Source organism: Sminthopsis crassicaudata, chromosome 3 (assembly GCF_048593235.1).
Source record: "Sminthopsis crassicaudata isolate SCR6 chromosome 3, ASM4859323v1, whole genome shotgun sequence".
Taxonomy (NCBI): Eukaryota; Metazoa; Chordata; class Mammalia; order Dasyuromorphia; family Dasyuridae; genus Sminthopsis; species Sminthopsis crassicaudata.
In genome coordinates, this window is record NC_133619.1 from 565,947,043 (window position 1) to 565,949,276 (window position 2,234).

Below are 2,234 nucleotides of genomic sequence, written 5' to 3' on the forward strand. Positions count from 1 at the left end.
GTTGTTATTTTTTCTAGGTCATTAAAATAGTTTCTTGGGAGTCTGATTGGTATAGCACTAAATAAATAGATTAGTTTGGGGAGTATTGTCATCTTAATTATATTCGCTGGGCCTATCCATGAGCACTGAATGTCTTTCCAATTATTTAAATCTGACTTTATTTTTGTGGCAAGTGTTTTGTAATTTTGCTCATATAATTCCTGACTTTTCTTTGGCAGATGGATTCCCAAATATTTTATACTCTCGACATTTGTTTGGAATGGAATTTCTCTTTGTATCTCTTGCTGTTGCATTTTGTTGGTGATGTATAAAAATGCTGAGGATTTATGTGGATTTATTTTGTATCCAGCAACTTTGCTAAAGTTGTGAATTATTTCTAATAACTTTTTATTAGAATCTCTGGGGTTTTCTAAATATACCATCATATCATCTGCAAAGAGTGATAGTTTGATTTCCTCATTACCTACTCTTATTCCTTTAATCTCTTTCTTGACTCTTATTGCCGAGGCTAGCATTTCTAATACAATATTGAATAGTAATGGTGATAGTGGGCAACCTTGTTTCACTCCTGATCTTACTGGGAAAGGTTCCAGTTTACCTCCATTACATATTATGCTTACTGACGGTCTTAAATATATGCTCCTGACTATTCTAAGGAATAGTCCATTTTTTAGTAAGAATGGATGTTGGATTTTATCAAATGCTTTTTCTGGATCTATTGAGATGATCTTATGGTTTTTATTAATTTTTTTTTTTTTGAGATCCTGAAACCTTTATTTCCATCAACCATTAATGAATAACATTGTGGTATTGAGCACTTAGCTTATCAGTTTCACAAAAAAAAAAAAAAAAAAAAAAAAAAGAACACCAACAAGAATAACAATGACCGAAGAAACCATCCGTGAAGCAGATCATATAAAGCACTAGGTCAAGCTAGTCTTCTACCATTCTTTTCAGCACAGCACCAAGGCCACCTTTTGCTACCTGCAAAGGACTCTTCTTTTCTTTGTTTTCAATGAAGATACTTGCTCCTCGAGACACCAGTAGTTTTGCTTCTTCAATCCTTTCCTCATCACAAGCTAAGTGCAGTGCAGTGTTCCCTTGAGAGTCTTGGATATTTGTGGAGGCCTTGTATTGCAGAAGAACTTGGATCATTTTCAGATTACCCTTGGCTGAAGCTCTATGCAGTGGAGTGGACTCCAAGTGGTCGGTAGCATCTGGATTAGCACCTCCTTCTAATAACATGATAGCAATCTCATGCTTATTTTTGGATGCTGCATAATGCAGCGGGGTACAACCATTTTGATTGACAGCATTTACTTGAGCTCCTTTCCCCAGAAGTGCCTTCACAATCTCATCCCGGCCGGCAGAGGCAGCAATATGAAGAGGAGACCAACCAGCATCATCTTTATCATTCACTGGTACTCCCAAACTGAGCAAAAAGTTAATGATGTCTGTGTATCCTGCTGAACATGCCCAGTGTAATGCAGTTCGGTTGTCCTGGTCAATTTTGGTGGCCTGGGATTTGTCGGATAGGACTTTTTCCTTCAGCTGTTCCAACTTTCCGTTATAGGCCAGGTTGCAGACCTCAACGTTCGACACGAAGCCCTCCATCTCGTCTGCTCCGCCTGGTTTTTATTAATTTGATTATTAATATGGTCAATTATACTGATAGTTTTCCTAATATTAAACCAGTCTTGCATTCCTAGTATAAATCCTACTTGATCATAGTATATTATCCTGGGGATGATTTTCTGAAGTCTTTTTGCTAATATCTTATTTAAGATTTTAGCATCAATATTCATTAATGAAATCGGTCTATAGTTTTCTTTCTCAGTTTTCAATCTACCTGGTTTAGATATCAGTACTATGTCTGTGTCATAAAAGGAGTTTGGTAGGATTCCTTCATCCCCTATTTTTTCAAATAGTTTATATAACATTGGGGCTAATTGTTCTTTAAATGTTTGGTAGAATTCACATGTAAATCCATCTGGTCCTGAGGATTTTTTCCTGGGGAGTTGATTAATAGCTTGTTCTATTTCTTTTTCTGAAATGGGACTATTTAAGTAATTTATCTCCTCCTCTGTTAATCTAGGATGCCTATATTTTTGGAGGTAGTCAGCCATTTCACTTAAGTTATCAAATTTATTGGCATAAAGTTGGGCAAAGTAACTCATTATTTCTCTAATTTCCTCTTCATTGGTAGAAAGATCCCCCTTTTCATTTGTAAGACT

General features: G+C 36.0%; 1 protein-coding gene across 1 annotated transcript; it reads right to left on the reverse strand.

The window, feature by feature from the left end:
• Positions 1-735: 735 nt before the first annotated feature.
• Positions 736-1,649, reverse strand: PSMD10 (proteasome 26S subunit, non-ATPase 10). The gene has a single exon (XM_074304744.1). It carries the CDS (start codon positions 1,612-1,614, stop codon positions 934-936), a length of 681 nt encoding a protein of 226 aa, XP_074160845.1. The 5' UTR covers positions 1,615-1,649; the 3' UTR covers positions 736-933.
• Between the last annotated feature and the right edge of the window lie 585 nt (positions 1,650-2,234).